The 21,559-nt window shown below is 34.2% G+C and overlaps 1 protein-coding gene across 2 annotated transcripts in view; it reads left to right on the forward strand.

Annotated features, from left to right (window-relative positions):
• The window catches only part of LOC120773626 (carboxypeptidase D), a 29,634-nt gene extending 8,642 nt beyond the window's left edge, over nt 1-20,992 (forward strand). Inside the window, exons 1-13 of one of the 2 annotated variants that reach the window (XM_040102632.1) lie at nt 658-1,207; nt 1,260-2,091; nt 10,902-11,137; nt 12,412-12,891; nt 13,102-13,202; nt 16,521-16,626; nt 17,383-18,025; nt 18,149-18,558; nt 18,617-18,887; nt 18,945-19,168; nt 19,239-19,391; nt 19,458-20,530; nt 20,623-20,992. In XM_040102632.1, coding sequence (XP_039958566.1) covers nt 1,615-2,091; nt 10,902-11,137; nt 12,412-12,891; nt 13,102-13,202; nt 16,521-16,626; nt 17,383-18,025; nt 18,149-18,558; nt 18,617-18,887; nt 18,945-19,168; nt 19,239-19,391; nt 19,458-20,530; nt 20,623-20,765 — 4,317 coding nt within the window. In that variant the 5' untranslated portion in view covers nt 658-1,207; nt 1,260-1,614 and the 3' untranslated portion in view covers nt 20,766-20,992. Of the gene's footprint in view, nt 1-657; nt 1,208-1,259; nt 2,092-10,901; nt 11,138-12,411; nt 12,892-13,101; nt 13,203-16,520; nt 16,627-17,382; nt 18,026-18,148; nt 18,559-18,616; nt 18,888-18,944; nt 19,169-19,238; nt 19,392-19,457; nt 20,531-20,622 lie in introns of those variants that run through there. The other variant, XM_040102631.1, reaches the window with a different exon arrangement.
• The last annotated feature ends 567 nt before the right edge of the window (nt 20,993-21,559 follow it).

The following is a 21,559-nucleotide window of genomic DNA, read 5'->3' on the forward strand; positions in this document are numbered from 1 at the left end:
TAGAATCTGTATGCAGTAATCGAACATGTTGTAATTTACTAAGATATACTAAAAGTTATAAAATCATTTACACCAAAGAAGAGTGACACCTCGATAATAACAGTTATAGGTACTTATTTGTTTATGCAAGTTAACGAAGTAAACAGAGAGTTTTTTGTATGAGGAGGTAGAAGATAATGAGAATTTTTGTTCAGAGAGAGTGAGAGCGTTGTCCAAGTACCTTAAATAAAACTGAGTGCGTGGAGAGCATTGAGCGACTACGTCAAACCACATTCGTGACGTCATTAAACTCAGCAAAACCAAAATAAATAAAATATCTGATTATTACGCGCTGACAATAACATTGTTTTATGTGCTCTGGCTGAGCACTGAGTGGCAAGAATATATAGTACATAATCATGTGATAAGTTCGTAGATTCGTTAAAAATTGACTTGGGCCGTTGAAAAGCTAACTGTATTACGATTCATTGGTTCTCTCACAACTTCATTCTTCCTTGCCTCCGAGCATTTATTATATATGGTGCTTGTCAGACTCTGCAGCCATAGAGTGCACCGGCGGAGTGAGCAAAACTGCTTTTAAACCTCCGGTTAGGTAAATTTCATACAAAGAGCGCACGCTCACTCTGTGACACCCTCTCACTGTCATTTGACGAAGCGCTATTTGTAAGCGGTTGACTTTTGCCGCCGCCGCTGAGTCGTGTCGGTGACGCCGACAAGTAGTTCACACGATTTACGGCATAAATCAGCAGCGAGTCATTGGTTTTCATTCAGTTTGTGCAAAACGAGCGGCGAGCTATGCAGTGATATAACAAATAAACGCTTGTTGACGCTAGAAAATTGGTTCCTCTTCCCCCCGTCGAAGACTACAGCAGCTGGTTGGTGGTTGATAAACAAAGAAAAAGATAATAATAATATTGTAACCGAGTGGAAATCGTGCAGCCGTACTGGAAAAGGAAAAACTGTAACGTCGCACAATTGGGAAATGAAAATTACATAGTTGCAAGCAAGCAGAAGGCTGCAGTTGGAAAAATCTGTATTGCAGGCTGAGAAACACCACTACAGCAGAATTTTCAGCTTTCGGTGCTGCGCCAGCAGCTCAAAGCGAACGCTCTCATGCCAAACGCCGCAAAAAAGTAAAGTCGTGCGAAAAATTTTCACTTTGCTGATAACAACTGCTGCTTGTCGGAAACTAGTGGTTGCAGCGACGGTAAGAGGGTCTGAAATAAAATTCAAAATTGCACGTATAAAACGAATTTCAGTAAAAGGTTGTGCGCAAGCAAAAAAATGATCCTGCCTAGCTATTGAAGTACAACGCAGAAAACCATACGCATACCAACAGGCGCTGGCAGCAACTAAAAATAGACACATCCTCAAACTTAAGGGAGAGCAATCTGCACCGCACACAACACAACTCCCACACGCGCTTGGCATTAGACGCCTACGCGTTCCAGTTTGCGTCGTAGAGCGACGAAACGCTGAAAGGCACATCGTGCCCGAAAAGCCTTAGCAGTGCAACCTTGCGTCTCGCTGCGACAGTAATAACGAATTTGGTATAAAAGCTGCCACCAGCTAGCTACTTAACTAACGCTCATCACTTGTCAATTTCACGTCAAGATGTTCACACGCTGTCGCCAGCAGCAGCACCAGCCACAGCTGTTCCTCGCCTTCACATTAGCTTTGCTCCTGTGGGCCGCCTTAACGCAAGCATTTGTCATTAAGGATGACGAGTCCTTTCTACAATCGCCCTACTATCAGTCGCAGGGCGAAATCGAGGACATGTTTGCACGTTTCGCCAAGACATTCCCGGAGAATGCGCGTGTCGAGACCATCGGCCGTTCGCTGGAGGGTCGCAATTTGGTGGTCTTGCAGATCGGCAAGAACGTGCAGCAACCACGCACACCGCTCACGCCCATGGTCAAATACATTGGCAACATGCATGGCGATGAGACAATTGGCCGCCAGCTGCTTATCTATTTGGCACAATATCTGCTCTACAATTATGAGACGAACTTGGAGGTGGCGAACCTGGTCAACACCACCGACATATATCTGATGCCGACAATGAATCCAGATGGCTACGAGCGATCGCAGGTGAATACGAGTGAAGTGTGGTGACGTACACAAAAGTAAAAGTTTAGAATATTTAAATATTTTATAGAAAAATCAACAAAAAATTCCACATGAAAAGTGCGGAAGGTGCGAAAATGCTAAAATTGCCTCTAGAAAGACACATATTTCTTTATGTGCGTGTGTATGGGTGTAGTATTTAAAATGCACCGTTGCATCTGCAAGCGTTATTCGCTGATTTATTTTGTCAATGGCGTCGCTGTGCATGGACTATAAAGTGTTATTTAAAACGCTGTTTAGTTTTATGATTTCTTTTATAGAAAACTTATTTATTTCGAGTGCAGCTCCGCAGACAAGTTATTTAATTTCCAAACACGTCACACACTCGCATAACTCCCAAGTTTAATATACTAATTGGTAGTTTTTGTTGCAGTAACAGTACTTGTTTCAATGTGCCTTGAAATAGCACATTAAATCAAAAGGCGAATTGCAGAAATGACGTTTGACAATTATAAAAATAACGGTGCTAAAAAGAAAGTTATAATAGAGTATTTTAAAGTCGGGAGAGAAATAAATTTGATAGGAAAAATGTTAAGCGAATATAACATTAAAAATTTAAATCTTAAGAAACCAAAGTGATAAAATAATAAAAGTGTGTAATTATATAAATATAAATAAATTATAAAATAATATTTTCAAGCAATAAATCACAAAAATAGAGCAAAATTGTTAATATTGTGTAGTCGAAAAAGTCTTTTCGTATTTTTCGTATCACATTGTGTCATGGCATATAGTGTTGAAAATGTGAGATTTTTCTACTATTCAATATATTCAGTTTTGAATAACTAAAGATTTAGCAAACATATGAATTATTATAAAAACAAAAAATATAAAAGAGTAAAATAAAGAATTTAAAAATAATACTTTTTATAATTTCTCTAATAAATTAATAATTATAATCGAAGCAAAGATTTATAGGTGAAAAAATATATAAAATTACTTTTAAAACAGAATAAATATTCAAAATTCTGTATAAGAAATAAAAATGACAAACAGCAAATATTTATAAGTTCAAAAATAGATATAAATTGTGAATGGGCAAGTAAAAAAAAATGAAAACATATTAATTATATTTATAGCAGATCACAAACGCCTCTTCAATGACGAATACCTTAAATCTTATCTGTTCCCACGACAGTCAGGTCCAAGTAACCAGAACGAACCCGGCCAAGAATCAGCTGGGCAGTACTCCTCCGCATTACTTCAGATATGTTTTCTGTTGCTACAAAAACAACCACAACCTTAAATTTTATTGCCACATGTAAATGTTTTCTAAGAATTGTGCTTTTCGAATGACACCTGACCTAAAAATAGAATATATGTTCTTTTTACCGCTAAACCTTATTTTCAAACTATAAATAAGTCGTGATTTTTAAATTTATTTTGCTTTAGAAAAGTGAAACCACCGACATTTCTAAAGTTGTGATGACTTAGGTATTTGGATATATTTATTTTACTATTTAACACTTGCCATTGGAACATACTAATTGCTCTACTTTGAGTGCTGCGGTTCTACTTTGTTTGAATACCTGTTGATATACGATTGTGCGAGTGCATTAATATTCGGTTTTTTAGAGTTTTTGTTGTTGTTTTCGAGATATGTCGATGATTTACGGTAGAACAATTTTCTTAACTCATTAACACTTTGTGCTTCATGTAGAAAACCAACTGAATTAGCTAAAAAGCTAAAAGCAGTGCCGCAGTTAGGTAAACAAATTTGTTTTCTATTTGATTTATGAGTTCTCAAAGTCAAAACACAGTTGAACTTCCCTAACCCGAATCACCATAATCCATAAAAATATGGTACTTCGAACTATGGAAGGAAATTTGTATGAAATTTGACTTCTATTGTCAATTCAAGAGTTCCAGTTATGGCGAATTTCGAGTTATAGAAGTTCGAGTTATGGAAGTTTATTTTTCTTAATTTTTAAAATTCATTTTCATTTGAGTACGTTTTAAAGTTACTAAGCGGAACTATTAGTTAAAAAGGAGAACACACTTTCAAACTAACTATCAAATCCGTAAGTCCCAATTGTGAAAATAAGGACAATAAGACACAGCCTTTGCTTTTTGCAAAGAATAGTCTGCCTTATAGAAGAATCTGTGGCGTCTTCAAAACGACTGATATTGTCAAGAATGCGCTGCTACATATAACTAACGACTTATTTGTAATCTGCTTAAACCTTCATTTTTCTAGAAGTATTTTCTATAGTTCAAGTTTTTTTCAAAATGCCTATTATGTGCCTTAAGAGCTGCCAAATGCAAACTTTAGCTTTAACAAATTCGCTCAAAAAGTGCCAGCAATACGGCGTTGACTTAATTTTTGTATGTATACTCTGCTAAACAACTCGAAAATCCTTAGGGTAGCGAACTTTACTACCCCATACACACATATGTATATACTTATAAATACATGCTTATATTACGTATGGTTGTGTTTACATGTGATTATGTATTAGTGACTTGATGCCCCGACGCCATTCTAACACCTGTTTGCCAGCGGCTCAGCTATAGTGTATGCATATGCATGTTTCTAAATATTTTTCTCTGCAGAATCAACGAATGTCTGCTTTTCAAACATTATGTAGCCCGCTCTGAGCGAATATACACACTTTTCAAGCTTGTGCTTACTGAATAAATATTTCAGCAAAACACAGAATTGTATGTAGTTGGCAAGTCATTTTGGGGAAAATCGATATAGGCCAACAGTGGAGTTCTGTGCCTAGCCACTAATACATACATACATACATACATACTTATACACATATAATATTATATTATGTACTTAGATAGACGACCGCACAATTTTGACAACAGAAAATGGCTTGTGCACGTTAGTTACTAAAAATAATAAAGTACAAAATAAACAACAACAAAATAACTACCATTCAACGTAGGCGCTGTTGTGTGACGAATGAGAACGCGCTGATATTTTCATTTGAAAGAAAAATAGAAAATATATGCATTTATTTAATTTTTGGTGCAGAAAAAAGCTATTTGAGTAGAAATGCTCAAATGAAACATATTGGAAAAATTAGTTTGCTGCTTTAGTTAGTTTTTGCTTCTATTATGTACCTTTTCCATTAACTTTTATTCTTTTCTGCTTTTCTGTCGCTTTTCCATATTCTCGCTGACGCTTCTGTCACCAAGCTATTTTTTTATTGTTATTACAGTTATTTTTTTTATAACAATTGAAGTTATTGTCAACGTTAATTATATAACAATTCCCATCAGCAGTTCAATGTATTATTATTCGTCTTTGTTGTTGCTCTATCAGCAGGCGTGTTGGCTTGTATTGTCACATGTAAACATGAAAAACTTGCATAATCGTACAAACAAACAGTTATTTATGATGTTTTTATATGTATGTATGTGCGAATTTGTGGACTCTCTGTGTGCGTCAGTCCACCTAATGCCACGTTTTCACCTTTTTGCTGTTAGTAATTTGTTCAACTCGTGGGTGTCTAGAGTGTTAGGAGTGTTGTTTGTGGGCTGATGGGTGTTTATTTTGTATATTTTATTGCTAAAATTTACATTTCTTCGACATTTGCATTTTTATTGTAGTTTACAGTGTTCTAAAGTATACTTTTTATATTGTCCACTGGATTTTTACATTATGAACTCAAAGTTCTTTATATAAAATTATCATGTATATGTATGTACTCTATGGCGCATTGTGATTTTTATCATTTTATTTCGTCTTGCACAAGATTTCTCTTTCCGTGAAATAAAAAAATATTTTTTATATATTATTTATATGTAATAATATTATGTTTATATTAGGTAGTCGAAAAAGTCTTTTCGTATTTATAATCAAACTTCAACTTATTTTTTTCATATTTATACTAATAAATAAATAAAGAAGTATATCATAAATGGTATAACACAATTTGATTGGTGCACTGGAGATATACTACTGCAATGACATCTATTGAAAAATACGAAAATTCTTTTTCGACTACCATGTACATATGAATTTTAAGATTATAATTTAAAAAATATATAAAAATAAACAAAAAACAAAAAATTATCTTCTATAATTGAATAAAATAAAAGTAACAACAAATTGTAATTAGTAAAAAAATTATGTTTATTAAAATAAATTTATAAAAATAACCAAAAAACATTAGAACAACTAAATTAAATAAATATAATATTAACAATACATTTTAACTGATAAAAGATTAAAAAAAAATGTATAAAATAACTAAATTAGTTTTTATAATTTTATAAAAAAATAATAATAACAAAATCAAAATGCATAAAAATATATAAATTCTTGTTATATTAAAACAAAGTAATTTAAAGTTTTGTTTATATTTATCTGCGCTGCTAAAGTAATGAAATGCATTTTTCTATGAGTTTATATCAAATTTCGTTATCACAGTGTATCACGCCGCAGCCGCGTTCTCACGTTGCAAAAATGAAACGAAACAAAAAAGTGCAAAATTAAAAAAAACAAGCAATTCGCGTGTTACCCCTTTTTCCACGAATTCAGTGCTCATTACAAATGTTTTTTATTATTTTATTTGCTATATTTTTATTTTCTTTTTTTAATACTTTTTTGTATATATTTTTATTTTTATATATTATGTTTTTTTTTTGCAATTATAAATGTCGCAATGCCTTGGTATATAAGTATTTTTTAATTTTTTTACTTCTAACGTTTATACTGTAGTTATTGCTGCAGCTGCTGTTGTCGTTTTTTCTTTGTTGTTATTGCTCTAAATTCATGCGAAATAAGAGCATAACAAGCAGCTTCATTTTATTGCTGCAACTGCTGATGCTTTTTTTCTCATCGTCGCCGCCTGAATGCAACATTGCAATAACACGACGCCGACTGCGACTGCGACGGCAACTTTTGTACTTTGAGTTATTGTTTGTGTAAATGTTGGTGTGTGCGTGTTTATATAAAGCGTTTAAGTTTTAACGATTCGCCTTCGTTCTTCTACTCGCCTTCAAAGACAACTCTGACAGTGCAACTTTTTACTGTTGTTGTTGTTATTGTTGTCGCTTTTACAAACATATCGCTTGTTCCATTATTTACTGCTTTGCGCTCATTATAATTTATATTTGGGTTTTAGCGTCCGTTGATAGTGTTGTTTTATATTTTTTGTTGTTGTTGTTAAAACAACATTCCATACAACAACTTTGTGTCATATATAAATATGCATAAGTAACTAGAGCAGAGTGTCCGTAATGCGCCAATTCGCTGCAGCAAAAATATGTTCAAAATAAATATCCTCGTTCTGCGCGCATTGTATTCGCTGAGGCAGCGTTTCGTAAACTTCTTTAAAAATTTTATGTTTGTCTGAATATACAAAATTAAGTCTGTTCTTCATTTATCTGTGTATTTGTTCGCTCTCTGCCACTTTTAAAACTGGGAAAAAATAATCAACAATATTATTAGCAGCTTTCAGAAATCAATGAACTTTATTCAAAAATGTCGTTGTCATACACACACACATAGACACAAAATCGCCATGTTGTACGCGTTTGCACATTCTAAGGTTACTCATACGCCACCGACACCTTCAACCATGGCTAGCATATACTCCTTTATAAGCACGCAATTGTTCACTTTTGAATGAATGCCTGCTTATAAAGTGTTTTTGCGCATATTTGCTTAAATTTTTATTATTATTGTTAAACAATAAATATACTTATTTCCTCTTGCGACGAAGCTTCTATGCAGGTACATACTTACCATACATACAGTAGATACTTTTCTCAATGGATATATGTGTTTTTCATGTATTGAATGTACAGCTTAAATATGCACTCATTCCATTCAATATTTGTATGTACATATGTATGTACATATGTATATGAAGCATTTGCTGGAAAACATCGTTGCTGACATTTTTATTAAATGTCACGTATTTGTATCGCTCATTGGCCTTGGGTTTTAGTGATTTTTGATATGAAGTTTTTTATTTAATTTTTATATTTTTTATTAACTTATAAATTTATTATTTTTTATTTTTATTGATTTATTAATAATGCTTATATATATTGTTTATATATAATATTTCATTTTATCGTTTTATTTCGTGTTTTTTTTTCATTTATATTCTTATTTTAATTTTTATTCTCTTTTATTTTTTTATTTTTATATATTTTTGTATGCTTTCATTGGAATTTATTAAAAAAAAAAATTAAAATAAAAAATAAAATTGTTAATGTAACATTTAAACTAGAATATTACAAATTATTTGAACTGATGGTAATGCGAGAATAATTACTATGTATTTTGCACCAACCAAATATAAAAAAAAATTTAGAAACGAAAATACGAAAATATATAAATATTAGAAAAACGTTAATTATAAAATTTAGAATTTAAAATAAAAAATCATAAATAATAAAAGAAATCAAAAACCACAATCAAACAATAGCCCTACAAGCTGCACGCTTTACAAAAAAATGTTAAAATTTAAATCTTATACATATGTACATATTTAACCCCACAACAGCCATTCGCACCAACAATACGCGACAGTTTTGGTCGTAATCACCTGCCTTTTTTAATTTTTCTAGCTACGTGAATACATGTAAACATAAATATTTTTTGTTTGTGTTGTAAAAAGGTAATCATGCGCTTACTATTACCACTTCCACTTACCGTTAGCCTCCTGTTTTTGCCTTTTTATGTCACAATTGTACGCACTTTTGCGCTATAATTTTGTTGTTGTCTTTGTTTTTTTTTTTATAAATGCTTGTCTTTTCGCATGCGTGGCGTACAAAAGTGCTGCAATATTTACAGTCTGTCTGGTGTACTAAATGCCAATTAAGTGTCGACATACATACATATGTATGTTGAGTGATTTTTAACAATTTCAAATTTTTCGAAGTTGCCACTTAAATACATATGTACATACATACATACAATTATCTATGCTCATACATATATATTTCATAGATTAAGAGATAGTGGTTTATTTTGCAAGTGATGACGATTTTAAATTCTGCTCACAAGAAATGTAAACAAAAAATCAGTTATGCAACGGCAGCTTTTTACACCCAAAACCAGAGTATATTAATTTTGCTACGATATATGCTATGAAAGTATGCAAATGTATGTACATATATAAATTATCAGTATGTTGAGCTGAGTCGATTTAGCCAGGTCAGTTTGTCCGTCAATATGTCTGTATATACGCGAGCTATTTTTGAGATATCGATCTGAAACCTTGCACACGTTCTTTTCTTCGAAAGAGGCTGCTCAATTGTCTGAACCGCCGATATCGGACCACTATATCATACAGCTGCCATACAAAAAGAATGATTGGCGGAAGGACGTGCTTGCATGGAAAACTTTTTCATCTGACGAGATATCGTCACGAAATTCCAGATGTGTTATTGCCTTAAACAATAGTGCCATCTAAGAAAAAATTGTTCAGATCGGATCGCTATAGCATATAACTGCCATACAAACTGAGCGTTCGGAATCAAATTCTTGTAAGGTATTTATTTGTGAAGGGTATTATAGCTTCGGTGCAACTGAAGTTTATTCTTTTTTTCTTTCTTGTTTAATTGATTACACACAATTAGCTTTAAAGATTACCAATTTTCATGTTGCCACCGTCTAGCGATATTTTACTGAATCACAAAATAAAAAAAAAATATCGTTTTATTAAATTTTATTTATAGAATAATATTTTTGAAATTATATGATTTTTTAATTTATAATTTTTTTTATTTATAATTGCTTTGATTTTCTTATTTTTTTCGCAATGTATGTATATACATATGTATTCTTTTTTTATTTTAATTTAGTTATATTATGTATATGTCTCTAAACAAAAAAAACATAATTTTATTTATATTTTATTGGTATTATTTCACTTCGTTCTTTCTTTATTTTTTAAATTATTTTATTATTATATATTTTTGTGAAAAATAGTTTTTTTTTATTTTTTTTATTTAATTTCCACTTACATACATTATTTATTTATATGTAAGTTTTTATGTATCTTATATGTTTATTTTATATTATTTTAATCGTCTAACTAAATTATGTATACTTGTGATTTTATTGCGCTCACATTACACAAGCCATTTGTGCGCTTGCATTCCGCGGTTTCCTGCATTGCATGCCAATTTATGCTGAAAACCCCTGAGCGATCAATTGCTTTGAATAACAAGCACTAATGTACTTGGAAAGGTCAAGTACAAGCAGTACGCCGTATACTCTGCGATTGGGCTTCTTACAATAGCTGGCACCGCAGCATATGGCGTTTAACATTTACGAAAAAAATATATATATTTTTTTTATTTTTATTTTTGTTGTTACATTTTGGTGCATTTGTCGTCTAAGTCAGTCGGTATTTAATATCCAAATCCACTTCACGCCATATGTGTGTATATGCGGTATCTGGATAAAGTTGCCATATGGTAGAAACTGGTAAAATAAATCAAATATAAATAAAATACCCTCTCAGCACAGATAATGCAACAGCTGTCGTCGGTAAGTGCGCGTAATCGACACCCACATCATGGCTTTAGCCGCTTAATGTACTAACTTACGTATGTGTAAATATGTATGTCTGTCTGTTTTGTTTGACGTCTGTTGCTGTTTATCGGGTTGTAATGCGTGTTTTTTGCTCTCTTGGCCTTATCAATTTCGCACTTTCCCATGTGAATATTTTTGATTCTATTTTCAGCTATTATCGATTACTCTTATGTCATTACTTAGCAAAAACAGATATCCTTGTTGTTGCTGCGCATATATTACGAATGTTATTTATATCTTATTGCGGCACTATTTCCAGGAAGGTAATTGTGAATCACTTCCGAATTATGTTGGTCGCACCAACGCAGCTGGCATCGACTTGAATCGCGACTTTCCCGATCGCCTGGAAAATCAACAAGTCACACAATTGCGCTCGCACCGACGTCAACCGGAGACGGCGGCCATCATTAACTGGGTGCTCAGCAAGCCGTTTGTCTTATCGGCCAATTTCCATGGCGGCGCAATTGTGGCGAGCTATCCGTATGATAATTCAATGTAAGTGCCCATGCCTGAGTAATGGGTGGGTATGTGGCGGTGAGCGGAAAGCGGGCAAACGGGTTCACAAGCGGGTTTATGTGTTAACAGTGCAAAATACACGTATTACGTATGCGCAAAAATATATGCAAACATCTACGGATATACATATTTACTATATGCATTTATTGTTATTGTCTGACGGAGGATACATTGCGAAAAGTGAAAGGATTACCGCGACGTACTGATAATTGAAACTAACCGCAGTGTGTGGATGCAAATATTCGTAATTGCGCGTACAAACACACGAACGCGCTTGTGAGTCCAGCCACAAGCTTAAGCCGCGCCGAAAATGGGACATTCTCTTTAACTCGAATGCTTTTGGTGATGGGTTTTTAGTTATACATAATGTACTTATATACATATGTAATAATATATTGCATATTTCGCAGGATAGTAAATACTTACAGCCATATACATAAGCCCTTGAAACTCTTAAAAATATGGAATATATTATATTTATATTATTTGTCAGCAGTGCATATTTGAGGTTATGTTTTTAGTAAATGGAGTTCAAAAGAGATTAAAAGACAGACACATTTCTTCACTTCTGATAAATTTCTTATGAATTTTTGAATTTAATTTACTTTATGATTTTGTGATTTTGAACTAACTATTTGTTATAATTTTTTTTTATTATTTTTTTAATGTTTTTTTATTTTCTTTTTATATATACATACATATCTATTTTTTTATTTTTCTTGTTTTATTTTTTTTTTTAATTTTTTTTTATTTTGTTTAATATATTTTTATATATTATATATTTTTTTAATTAAATTTACTTTATGATTATCTTCTGATTTTGTACAAACTATTTTTTTACTTTTTTATTTTTTTTTAACTTTTTCTTTTTTTTAATTTTTTTATTTTGTTTTATATATTATATATTTTTTTAATTAAATTTACTTTTATGATTATTTTGTGATTTTGTACAATTTTTTTTTTAATTTTTTTGATTATTTTTTTTTATATGTTTTTCTTTATTTTTTTATGTTTCTTTTTGTTTTATTTGTTTTTTGTTTTTTTTTTTATATTTTTATGGGTTTTTTTTTTTATTGGTAATTTTTTTCTATATATTTTTTTATATTTATATTTTTTACTTGCCTTCTGTATTATTTACTGGTTCGAGTTTTGTGAGAGTGTTTCTCAGCTACATACGTTTCTTATCTCCTCTGAAATTCGCTCTAAAAAATATATATAAAACCATATATATGTATGTCTGTTTGCATCATCAGCGCCCATCATGAATGCTGCGAAGAGAGTCTCACACCGGACGATCGCGTATTTAAGCTAATGGCTCACACCTATGCCAACAATCATCCGATCATGCGAGAGGGTCACAGCTGCAATGACACCTTCACCGATGGCATAACAAATGGCGCACACTGGTATGAGTTGAACGGTGGCATGCAAGATTTCAATTACGCCTACACAAACTGCTTCGAATTGACCATTGAGTTGTCGTGTTGCAAATTTCCAACTGCCGCTACGCTGCCCGCCGAATGGGCGCGCAACAAGCGCAGTCTACTGCAGCTACTGAAACTGGCCCATGTCGGCGTTAAAGGTCTGGTTACGGACGCTAGTGGTTATCCAATCACTGATGCAAGCATTGTGGTCTCCGGGCTGGAGGATAAGCCGATACGCACCACGAAACGCGGCGAATATTGGCGTCTGCTCACACCCGGCTTATACAATGTGCAAGCATTGGCATTTGGGTAAGTGGTGGACGAAGAGCAAAGGAAAAGTTGGTGTATGTGGTTTGGAATGTTTGAAAAATAGCATATCTGGTGTGTGTGTCGGCGTGTGCTTGCAAATGCAGCGAAAATATGATAACTTTATGCAAAACTTTTAATGCTTACTTTTTATGTTTCGTTTCTCTCTTTTCTATCGACGCTTTGTGTGCCCCGTCGCTTTTGCTGCTGCAGCTATCAGCCCAGTGAGCCGAAACAGGTGCACGTGACCAACGAGAATAGTGAGGCGTTGCGCCTCGACTTCACACTGTCGCCGCTCGAGACGAATTACGATGGTATAAGCGGTTTTTACGGCCAATATTTCTTTAGACATTAAAGCGTGTGTCCCTCTGCTGCGTTACAAACGCTCAGTTGTGGTTAACACAAGTTTCCATTGTTCGGTTTACTCTATTTTTGTTACTTTACACTCATTTCATAACTACTTTTAATACTGTGATTTATTAGCGCATGTGAGAACAAAAATGTACTGCAAAAGTTTGCGAAAGCTGCTGCAAAACAAAATATATAACTCTTTAAGTGGCAACGAGAGCTGCTAAGCATTTGAAGCTAGCGTATTTTCACCAATGTAACTGAAAAGTGCAAAATGTTTAAGTTTATTATGTTTAAAGCTTTTGCGCGAGCTTTTGTTTTGCATACAATCTCACTTCAACGCACATTTATCACACTCATTACTTATAAACTCTCTACTAGCGCTAACAACTACTCGAATTTTTTCACAAATTGTTTCACGCATGTATTTTGTGAAAGCTCTCTTTGCAAACTTTCACCTAAGCTTTCATCACTCATCCAAACTTTCACAATAAACTTACGACACATGTAAAAGCACCTCTGCACTACCATATTCACCCACACATTCATGCGCACTGTACTCTCCAAATAGTGTCATGCTACAGAACTTTCATTTTCACACATTTACATACATTAATTTCATATGCAATTGGCTTTCCACATCAATGAACAAAACTCATTGCATAGTGTCTTTGTATGATTTTCCTTATCTAATATTACGCGTTAAACATTTCATAGCTCCCTATATAAAATTTATTTAAATAGTAAATACGCGTGTAAAATTATATACATACATATGTATGTATATGTCGTTATGTATATTGAATTGGCATACGATAAAGGAAATTTAATTTACTATAATAAAAAATAATGAAAAATAAACCCACGTACTTATATTAAATGTATGTATATTTAATCACTGTTATTGTTATTATCAATGTGTGTATGTGAGGAATAAATAAAATATGAAAACCTGTTTCGTGTCCGATTATTTATTATGCACTACATATTTTATTAATAACTAATTATCGCTTATAAATACGAGTTCATATACAAACAATTATATTACGTATATAATTAAGTACACATTAAAGCAAAATTGAAAATATACTTGAAATTTGTCTCATAGTACAAATATGCAATAGCATTCAATATAAATTTCATAGGCTTTCAATTAGAGAGGGGAAATTTACTTGTGATTTGTTACATTTTGTCTGCTGATCTGTTACCACAGGGTATGTAAGCTTTGAGCTTTCATGCGTCGAGACGGGCTTTCGTTTTATTTACTACATATGTTGGCTAGTGCGATTTTCGGTAAAAATTTTATGATTTTGAAATCTTCCTAAAGCCAACGAGCTTTTGAAAGCTTTCAAATGCAATACAACTTTCTATGCTTTCACATTTGTATGTGTGTATGCTTTGTGCTTTCATGCGCCGGAACGAGCATTCGTTTCATGTACTACATATGACGGTTGTGCGATTTTTGGTGACAATTTTATGATTTTGAAATGTTCACATAAGCCAACGAGCTTTTGAAAGCTTTCAAATGCAATACAACTTTCTATACTTTCATACTTTTAGCTTAATTATTACAGTTTTTTAGACCTTTTTTCTCAAGAAAAAATATATTCTTAAGTAACAGCTTGCTAAAGCTTTCAACTTAAAATATAAACTTTGAGCTGCAGAATGGATAAACGGTTTTATAACAGTTAATGTGCAACCAATTCAATGTAAACTTTGATAATTTTAATAATAAGTTAGTGAAATGTAGCTTCATTTAACACTTAAGCAATGTCTGACGTATTATTTATGAAAAAATGAACCGAACTGATTGCTTGAAGTTGGTATATTTTATATACATAATTCAAAGTATATAACATACCACTAACAATTTCGTTGCTGGGTATTGAAGTTGCTAATTAAATTAAAAAATACCGTTCATTAAGCGGCAATTCAATTTGGTTCTATATGATGGAACACCATCAGTTAGCGAATGCGTTATTGCAGAGCTTTGTGCTTTTAAAAAAGTTTTATTTTTCGAGCTTTCACTTAGCTTTCCAAAATGATTTTAAATCGCTACTTTCTTCACAAAAGCTAAAACCAGATATTGTTGAAAAAGTAAATAACTAATTTACTCGGCTTTAACCGCGTAAACAGTGTCTACGCCAGTAAAGAAGAAAGAATTTAAAATGTGGAAAAAATTAATACAATTTTATTATTAGTGGTATGAATAAAACTAGATTTTATATTAGTTATAAGGTCATTCATTATGCATAAAATATTTATTGCTAAAGAACTAACCAACTAGACTTTACAGAAACGGGTTACCATTGTCGCACATTTATTACATATACAAATGTCTATAATAAGCGAAAATATATAGCATGTGTACTAAAATTATTCACTATTATAAATATTAACTTATTAAAAAAGAAAAATAGTTTCAAAAATACCTAAAATAAGTAATTTTAATTAGAATATTCACAAAGAAGTGATTAAATATCAAGCCAAATATCAATAAAAAACGGCAACTCTACTACTATGCACAAATCAATCTCATTTAAGTTTTAACAGTAAATAAATATAATTAACGGCAGCTGGGAAATCCAGCAAAGCTTGACGATTTCTTTTATTTGAAGGCATATAGTGTGAGCTGAGTTTATTTTACAACAAAATATTGCATTATTCAACCGCTTTTTTACTAATTTACCACTATCACAACACATCACTAAAAGTCACTGCTTAGTAGTAATAGACTTTCGTTTTTTTGAGATTTGCGCTGGTACTAAAAATTTGCAAAATTATTTATTTTTCAACTAAATATATATTTTTTTTCTAATTAAAATTATATAATTATTCATTCATGCCAAGGGAATATTTTGTTTTTTTTTTCAGTGCTGAAATATTATTTTGTTTCTATTTATCGCCAAGTTGTGGCCAATTGCACATTTATTAAATTATATTCTCCATTAATAATGTATACTGCAACAAAATCATGGATGTTTTAATTATTTTATTTTATTATAATTTTTTATTTTTATTTTTTTGCATCTATTTAACTTTATAGTCTGCTACGTAAATTCCATGTCTTCGCTGCTTGTTTGCAATATTTTCCTTTTTGTTTTTTTATCTGCTTTGCTTCATGTTTCAACACAATTTTGCATATATTAACAAAAAAAATTTTATTTACACATCTCTCGTCAATTATATTCTCTCAAACCGAGCATCATAACATTATTTACTTTATTTCTTTCTTTTTTACTTTCTTCTTCATCATCTACATTTGTTCTACTAATCTCTTTTAGGTGATTTCCGCAAAGTGAAAGTGGAACGGTCCAAAGCGCCTGCGAATGACGACGATTTCCTGACGCCAACCAAATTTGAGCATCACAACTTTACGGAAATGGAAAAGTTTGTATTAAAAAATATTTATTTTTAAACTTTTGAACCCAAACGGTTGAAAGGTGCAAAAATCTTACAAGCGAAACAACGGGGAATCGTGAGAAAGCTTAATATATAGTTTATATTTAACGAAGCTTTTCAATGCTTTTACTCAATAATTTTAAAACTCAGTCAAATCTATGCTTGAACGAAGCTGATTCACGACATTATATTTGCTATTTAATAGGGATTTTTAGGTATTTTGTTTCTATTTAATGTAAATAACTATATAAGTCAGCTTTTAAAAGCTTTGACATTATGGTAAGTATTTGCTTAAAGGTTGCAATCGATGCTTAAGGTTTACTGTTTCTGCAAACCTTTATGTTCATACGTCTACTAGTCCTTTTAGGTGCTTTAAGGTAAAAATCATAAAAGATCCTTATTTTTATCATCAACTTGATTACCTCATACTTATGAGAAGGTTTAATCAACTTTTATGAAGCTTAAAGCGTTTGTATCGCAAGCCTCACATCGTTCGGCTAATGAACTTTTTACTAACAGCGTTTGTTTTGAGTGAATTCATGACTTGTGCGAGACAGTGACCTGCTAAGCTTTCATTTGTGGCATCTAAACTTTCAATGAAGAGTTGCAGACGATTATGAAAGTTTAATTTCAATTTTTAGTAACCTAACAGCTTAGTGATTCCATTTTAATCCATAAAGCAACTGCTTGGGTTCTCTAAAAGCTTCGTATAAACAAGTTTTTCAATTTAATTACTCCCTCTAGATATTTACGTAACATTGCCGAGTCATACCCTAGCATTACCCGTCTTTATTCGATCGGTAAGAGTGTACAGCAACGTGATCTCTGGGTTATGGAGATATTCGTCACACCGGGTCAACATATAGCCGGCGTACCGGAGTTTAAATATGTCGCCAATATGCATGGCAATGAAGTGGTTGGCAAAGAGATGTTATTACTACTCACAAAGTACATGTGCGAACGCTATGGTGTTGACGGGCGCATCTCGAAGTTGGTAAATACTACACGAATGCATTTCCTCTACAGCATGAACCCCGATGGCTATGAAATATCACACGAGGGTGATAAATCAAGCGGCGACGGGCGTGGTAATGCGAATAATATCGATTTGAACCGTAACTTTCCCGATCAATATGGCACAGACAAGTATAATGCGGTGACCGAACCGGAGGTGGCTGCAGTCATGAATTGGACGCTTTCGCTACCGTTTGTATTGTCGGCAAATCTACATGGCGGCTCATTGGTGGCCAATTATCCATTCGATGACAACGAAAACGATTTCAACGATCCAATCGCCCGCTTACGGATGGCAACCACAATGGGTCGAAAGCTTAATCCGACGGAGGATAACGAGTTATTTAAACATTTGGCTTCGGTGTACGCGGAGGTGAGTGTAAACAGCGGAGCTTTAAATCTTTACATAAAAACTTGAAAGCTAATCCTTATGTTTCCAACGCCCAACCATGTTTTCGAAGCTCTTTTCATTTTTTATTAATTGATTGCTTTCTAGGCTCATCCCACAATGCATCTCGGCAATCCATGTCCCCTCTTCAAACACGAATACTTTCCTAATGGCATTGTGAATGGCGCCCAGTGGTATAGCGTGACGGGCGGCATGCAGGATTGGAATTATATACGCGCCGGCGTATTGGAACTGACACTCGAGTTAGGCTGCGACAAGTTTCCAATGGCCGAGGAGTTGGTAAATTATTGGCACGACAACCGCGAGCCACTGTTGAAGTTTATCGAGCAAGTACACTACGCCGTGCATGGTACGGTCCGCAGCTCTATCGGCTCGGCTATAGCGGGTGCGGCAGTCCGACTAGATGAGGCCAAACATGCCGGTTTCAGTGGTGTCAACGGCGATTACTGGAAGCTGGCCTTGCCAGGCAGACATAACATTACAATAATAGGTGATGGGTGAGTAGAAAAATGTGAGCACTATATCGAATGAATTGCATCTTTCTCTGTCGCACAGTTTTGCGCCATATCGCGAGGAAGTCGAAATACCAGAAGACACACGTGAGATGCGCCTGGATGTGATCTTGATGCGCGACGATCCACAGCATTGGTCTTCGGCAAATGATTTCCGTGTGATTGAGAATGTGGTGAAGACGCGCTATCACAGCAATCCAGAGATTCGACAACGTTTAGCTGAATTCGAAACGCGCAGTGGTCAGATTGCGTCTTTTGGCTATGCGGAAAGCGAATTCGGTATCTACTACAACTCTATTAAGCTGACAGCTGATGTAAGTATTGCATTTTAACGGGTTTTTGTTTACTTAATTTTTTAATAATGCTTGCAGATCGGTGAGCCTGAGGAGACAAAATATAAAATTCTCATTCTGAGTTCCTTCTTCGACACCACCTCGCCGCTGGGTCGTGAAATCACTATGAATATAGCGCGACACATACGTGAGGGCTACAAAATACGTGACACCAGCACCTTGAACTTGCTCGAAAAGAGTGTACTGTACTTATTACCGTTAACTGATAACTTCGATGTAATCTTCAATATGTACAACAGAAAGTAAGTATGGCAACTGACGTAGATTAGACAGATATATTCTATCTAACTCTCCCTGTCGCTCTATTTACAGTAACTCGCTCTGTGATCCCGAACTGGGTAATGAGTTAGCCGATCGTTTGCTCAGCCCCGAAACGGAGAAGAAACGCGATTTGCTTTTGCAGTTTTTAGATAGCGAACGCTTCGATCTGGTGTTAACCTTTACTGCTGGCAGTTCAGATTTAACGTAAGCCTTTTCAGTTTAAACTAGGTTCGTACAAAATGATAACTACCCTCTGTCTCCATACAATAGTTACCCCAAAGGTGAACCAATCATCGAGAAGCTCGCACATTCCATTAAAGACAGCGAGTTCAGCACACTGCCGCATCAGTGCTCGCTCACCAGCACACGTTCCCTGCATCAGGCCACAACGGACCGACTTACAAATCTTCTCTACAAAATGTACAACATACCTCTCTTCAGTTTGGGGCTCTCTTGCTGTCGTATGCCAGTCCAATCGGAGATCGCCGGCATTTGGCGCAAAAATATCGACAGAATTAAGAACTTCCTACGCCTCATCGAAACCGGCGTAGAAGGTCTGGTGCACAACGACAAAGGTGAGCCACTACGCAACGCTTTCGTGCGTCTCATCGATCATCACCACGTCTACAATGTTACACGCAATGCGGCACGTTTCCAAATCATTCTGCCGCCTGGCGAATACGCTTTAGAAATTAGCGCTCCTCTTTATGAGTCCGAAGTGAAACGTGTGCTAATCACACCGCAACAGGTCAACAACATGGGCGTGGTGAAGTTGAACGCCTTTACGCTGCTCACCGGTGTGAGCGAAGTGCATCGCTTGGGCGGCGACAATGCGGGTAGCGCAACTGCACTTAACACGCAGACAGCGACCATCTCCGGCTTCGTTCTAGACACCATCAATCATCCCGTGAAGCATGCAAAGGTTTCGATCGTGGCACCACACACGCGCAACTATCTGCGCAATTTCACCGACAGCTTGGGCGCCTACAGCATAAGCGGTGTGCCGCTAGGCGAGATAACTCTGAAAGTGGAGGCGCCGCGTCATGTGAGCACTGAACGCGCGGTGCATGTAGAAGGTGGAGCAGTGCGCGGTGTCATTTTCCGTCTGAATGTCGACGAACATGTGTGGGGCATGCCACGTTGGCTGTTCATCTTGTTCGCCAGCATCATTATTATTGTTACCATGATACTCTGCTTCTTGTGCGTGCAATTCTTGTTGGCCCGTCGTCATCGCGCCGACAAACGCTACTACAGCTTCTCGCTACTCCCGCAGAAGGGAAAAGAACTGTTCGAGGATGATGGTGATGATGGCGAAACGGAGCTGTTCCGCTCACCCATCAAAAGTGAGTCTCTAACAAAAAAAAAAAAATCATACACTATATTTAAAGAATCTTCGTAATGTTTGATTCTAAATGTTTTTCTTTCGTTTCCACAGAAAGCATGTCCATAAAACCTTACTATGACGTCGAGGGACTCGAAATGGCGCACAGCGATGACGATGACGACGACGACGATTTTCGAAATGATTTCAACGAGGATAGCGGTGAAGACGTTGTCATGTTGGATAAACGAAAATAAACTGTGATTAATAAAGAAAGAAAATAACGAAAACAACCAAAACATGCTGATAGTAATTAGTGCAAGCAGAAAAGACAACAATCCACATTTGCAACTTAATTTAAGACAAAGTACGTACTAACTCTGATTTACATGCTAAATTATAACTTAGATTTGCAAATATTTGAAATATTTCCGCACAGAAAATTTAATAAATAAAATGTACGAAAAGTAATCATTTTACCAAAATACAATAATAGTAAAAACAATTAATTTCGATAATTCTTCAAATTAGACAAGTGTTTTCTAATATTTTATAACTAATTTACTTTTAAATGCCAATATTTCTAATGAAATTATTCTAAAATATTATTTTAATACTGTAGTATGTAAAATTGTGCAAAAATATACAACAAACACATACATATGTAAAAGAAAAATAAGTAAATATCAGTAATTCTAACTGCCAACCTCTGCAACCGAATCTCAACGAAAAGTTAACATTGAAATTTTTATAAAAAAAAATCAGCTTTGTCAATGTATCCTTAAGTCAGCTGTTGCAAAAAACTTTAAACCTGCTAGTGCTTGCATATTTGAAAAATTGTAGCTGCATTCAATGTATAAAAAAAAAAACATTTACCATAAAAGACTGACGGTAAATTAGAGCATCCATTTTAATATATAAATAAATTAAGCAAATAACAATTAATTAAATTTTGTGCATACACGCTAAAATTTTTTCAAAATTAGTTACTCATTTGCCAAATTTGCTTTGAAGTCTTTAAAATAAATTGAATTTAAAATGTAATATACTG

The sequence above is a fragment of the Bactrocera tryoni genome, chromosome 4 (genome assembly GCF_016617805.1).
Source record: "Bactrocera tryoni isolate S06 chromosome 4, CSIRO_BtryS06_freeze2, whole genome shotgun sequence".
In the NCBI taxonomy this organism is placed as follows: Eukaryota; Metazoa; Arthropoda; class Insecta; order Diptera; family Tephritidae; genus Bactrocera; species Bactrocera tryoni.